Here is a 3,934-nt window from a genome sequence, read left to right as displayed (position 1 = left end):
GGACTTGATGTTAAGAATGCCTTTTTACATGATAATTTTAATGAAACTGTGTTTTTTGATTAACTTTTAGGGTTTTAAGATCCTCAACGGTCAGATTTTGCCTACAAGCTAAAAAAATCTTTTATGGGCTCAAGGAGGCTCTTTGGGCGTAGTATGATCGGTTTGGCACATTCCTTCTTTTTCGTGATTTTTTCTCCAGTGTTGTTGACCCATCGTTATTTATTTCCAAAAGTGAATCCATGAAAATCATTGTTCTACTCTATGTTGATGATATTATTTTAACTGACAATGATTCTCAGTTTCTTAGTAAGTTCATCCACATTGTCAGTCAAGAGTTTGTAATGAAAGATCTTGGATTTCTGTACTATTTTTGGGAGATTGAAGTTCATCGGTGTGGATGTAGGTGGTAGTTCACCGAACCACGTTAAAATTGTGTGTGCATTCTTTTCTTTTAAACACTTTTGTATTTTTACGCCAAACTAAGAAGTAGGCTGATTGAAACATTTCAAGTTCATGAACTTAGTCATGTTTTCACTCTCAAAATCACGCCTCTGGATCCCACCCCTTAGAACCGGTCCACCTGCCTTTTCTCGACATGTTGTGGAATGAAGGTCCCCACAAGGCTTGATTGATAGCACGTTCCGCGCGTCATGCAGGGCAAAAAGCACAAAAAGATCACACTTTTTAACAAACGTGGAATAGCGCCTCCCCTCTTCTTGTCTTTTGTCTCTGTCCTCCCCACTCCTGTAAATACGCTGTTTTGCTCGCCCTCTGTTTTGCTCGCTGAAGAAGATCAAGGTACATTGGTTTCTGCTCTACCAACTATTTTCTTCTTTCCCCTTCTGAAAGATGAAAATCTCACCCAGTTTTCCAAATAAACAGAGCTAGAACAAAGAAAAGAATCAACCGTTGATGATGACAAGGATGATCCACAAAAGGATGTTTGCAAAGTTTCACAGTATATGGAGATTCTGCACTACCAATTATTTTCTTTTTTCACTTTCTGAAAGATGAAAATTTGATCTTGTTTTCCAAATAAGAGGGCTAGAACAAGCAAAATAATCAAGCATGGATGAAGTTGATGGCTGCAATGCATCTGAGACATTAAGTGTGATTCAGAAGATGGAGGAAAGAATGAAACACTTCTCTCTCACTTCTTAATTCAATGAGATTGAGGAAGAGAAAGCACCAGTGACGCCCATCCACACACTGCAGAAAAGGTTGATTGAGAGGAAAGACTCGGGAACTAATTAGGGTTTCTTCTTCTCCTTCATTCTTCCCCCATCAAACAAAGGACATTTGTTGAACTTGGAACAAAAAGAACAGAACCAACAGAACCAATGCTCTGTTCCGTTCTTTTTGTTCATTTCGTCCAACCCTGGACAAGGGATCAAACATACCCTTAGTTCCATAACCTGCTGGAAGTAGGGTCCGAACCCAGATAGGGACCATTGGGGCTCTTTCAATCTTTCGTTCCCTAGTCTATGGTGCGTTTGGTGGCATGATACAGGTTAGGAAGGCCATAGTAGCTTAGGTCTGTCAACGGGTCAGGGTACCTGACCCATCAGGGTATACCCAAACCCACTCATATAACAAATTGCCGGGTTCGCGTTCAGGTTTTGCTGGGTCAAGAAAATTGAATCCCAGACTCGGACTCTCGTAATTTCAAAATTTTATACATATAAAATATTCGAACCGCCAAAAAAAGCCAAGTCCGGTCACGTACCCAACAAAAATCATCACCCAAACCCGGCCCTCATATTGCTCGGGTTGTGTTCGGGTCAGCACTTTTCATGCCTATACCCGAGAATTTGGGTTCGGATCGTATAGGGTAGCCAATACAAACCCAATCCATTGACAGCCCTAGGTCATACTGTGTAAACCTTGCATATTTTTATGTCAAAAGGCCTATTTCCGAAATATATTTGTGGAAACTAATATTTGATGATACTTATCCCGTGAAAAACATTAAATAACTTGATTTTAACTCGATACACTCTGGCGAATATTAACGATATATTACCCATCAACACGAACTGTTACTACGAACAAACGAGATCCAAGATCTAAGGACACAACCGCCATTTCAAAATCCAAAAGGCCGTAACTTGTGAAGCTAAATCCCGACGGGTAAAGTAAAACGAGGCGTTGGGCCCGATGCCCTAGGCCCAGATAAGGGTGCCAGGCAATAAAGCAACCCACAAGCAGCTGAGACCGCCCTTCAGAGAAGCAAGGGGCCCACCCGAACCGGATGACGTGGCGAACGATGACGGCAGACCCTCTTGCGTAAGCAAACTGACGTGACGACCTTACCGCCACGGACAAGAGAGAGGGATCGGGAAAAGAAGAAAAATTACCATTTTGGGTTTTGACGCACGTGGAGAAGCCACACACCCACTTGCGCACGAGCGAAGCTTCGAGGAAGTCCCATCTTCCTTCCTATCCTCACCGCTCTCCCCTTTTCTCTCTGTCTCTCTCTATAAAGCCCTCCACCCACCCACCTCCCTCTCTCCAAGTCTTCCTTCTTCTCCCTCGAGCCCTCTGAACCCGTACAGACGAACACCACCCATCTCTCCATTCAACCAGAATGATGTACGGGTGCGCCAGCGGAGACCAGGCGGTGCTCGACTCCATCCGAAGGCACCTCTTCGACGAGCCGGACCTCCTGCCGCCGCCGCCAATGGTGGCGACGCCGACCTTCCTCCGCTGCCCGAGCTTCGGCTCCTCCTCCCTCTACCCCTGCCTGACGGAGGACTGGGGCGAGCTCCCCCTCAAGGAGAACGACTCCGAAGACATGGTCCTCTTCGACGTCCTCCGCGACGCCGTCAGCGCCGGCTGGGCCCCCTTCCAGCCGACGACGGACAGCACCGCGGTGACCGTCAAACCCGAACCAGTGGACGAATTCCCCTCCCTGATCGGCGTCGCTGGGAAATCGCCGTCTCCACCACCTACGGCCGCCGAAAAGAGGAAGCACTACAGGGGAGTCCGGCAGCGGCCGTGGGGGAAATTCGCAGCTGAGATCCGTGACCCGGCGAAGAACGGCGCTCGCGTCTGGCTCGGCACCTACGACACGGCGGAGGCTGCCGCGCTTGCCTACGATCGGGCGGCCTACCGGATGCGCGGAAGCCGCGCGCTGCTGAATTTCCCGCTGGAGGTCGCGTCGCTGGCGGTGGAGCCGGAGCCGGAGCCGATTTCGCCGGCGAAGAGGTCAGCTTCTTCATCGCCGACATCCTCATCATCGTCTTCATCTTCGCCGAAGCGGTGCCGGAAGCAAAACCAGGCTTCGTCTGTGTCCAGCACGGTGCCGGCACAGACCGGTCTGGGCATCGCCGGAAGGCCGGAAGCATTCGCGGCCATCTCCAGTGGGACCCCCTCTTTCTCATGTGTAGAGCAGCTATTGGTCAACTAAATATCCTACGCACTCTGTGCCTCCACGTCATCAAAGACTGGGACAATCTTCTCTTTCTTGCTTGGCAAACAGCTATCGGTCGACGACGTCAAGTATGTGGACCATTCTCTCCTACGTGGCAAATAACACGTGGCTTACAAGTACTCCGCCCCCACCCCTTGCGTGCAGTAAATAGAAAGGAGGTGCTCGGACTCGGGGGCCTTTTTGTAAAAGAGAATGGCGTTTTGGGTCTTTTTGATATAAAATTTTTTATTTAAATTAAGTTTATTTCGACCAAAATAAATTTGAAGGACGTTAAAAGTAACCCTTCAAATTATCTAAAGAACTTGAAAACCAAGTGGGTTAAGCCCACCTCAGGCTCAATCAACAAAATTCAGATTCAAGAAACTTGAAAACCAAACAGACTCTAACATCCATTCATAGATATCAAAGACTCAACCAATCCATCCCAAGATCGAATTGGCCAATCCGGCTTAGCCAGATTTTTTCATTTTGTTATGAAAAGAAAAACTCTTTAATTTACCA

The 3,934-nt window shown here is 47.3% G+C and overlaps 1 protein-coding gene across 1 annotated transcript; it reads left to right on the top strand.

The window, feature by feature from the left end:
- The first annotated feature begins 2,513 nt into the window (after nt 1–2,513).
- Nucleotides 2,514–3,692, top strand: LOC149817533 (ethylene-responsive transcription factor 2-like). Its single transcript, XM_089984924.1, has one exon. The coding sequence runs from the start codon at nt 2,588–2,590 to the stop codon at nt 3,407–3,409; it is 822 nt and encodes a 273-aa protein (XP_089841050.1). The 5' UTR covers nt 2,514–2,587; the 3' UTR covers nt 3,410–3,692.
- The last annotated feature ends 242 nt before the right edge of the window (nt 3,693–3,934 follow it).

This window comes from Nuphar pumila, chromosome 13 (genome assembly GCF_984573655.1).
Source record: "Nuphar pumila chromosome 13, dmNupPumi1.hap1.1, whole genome shotgun sequence".
In the NCBI taxonomy this organism is placed as follows: domain Eukaryota; kingdom Viridiplantae; phylum Streptophyta; class Magnoliopsida; order Nymphaeales; family Nymphaeaceae; genus Nuphar; species Nuphar pumila.
Note: the sequence above shows the minus strand (reverse complement) of the source record. Positions and strands in the feature narration are given on the sequence as shown.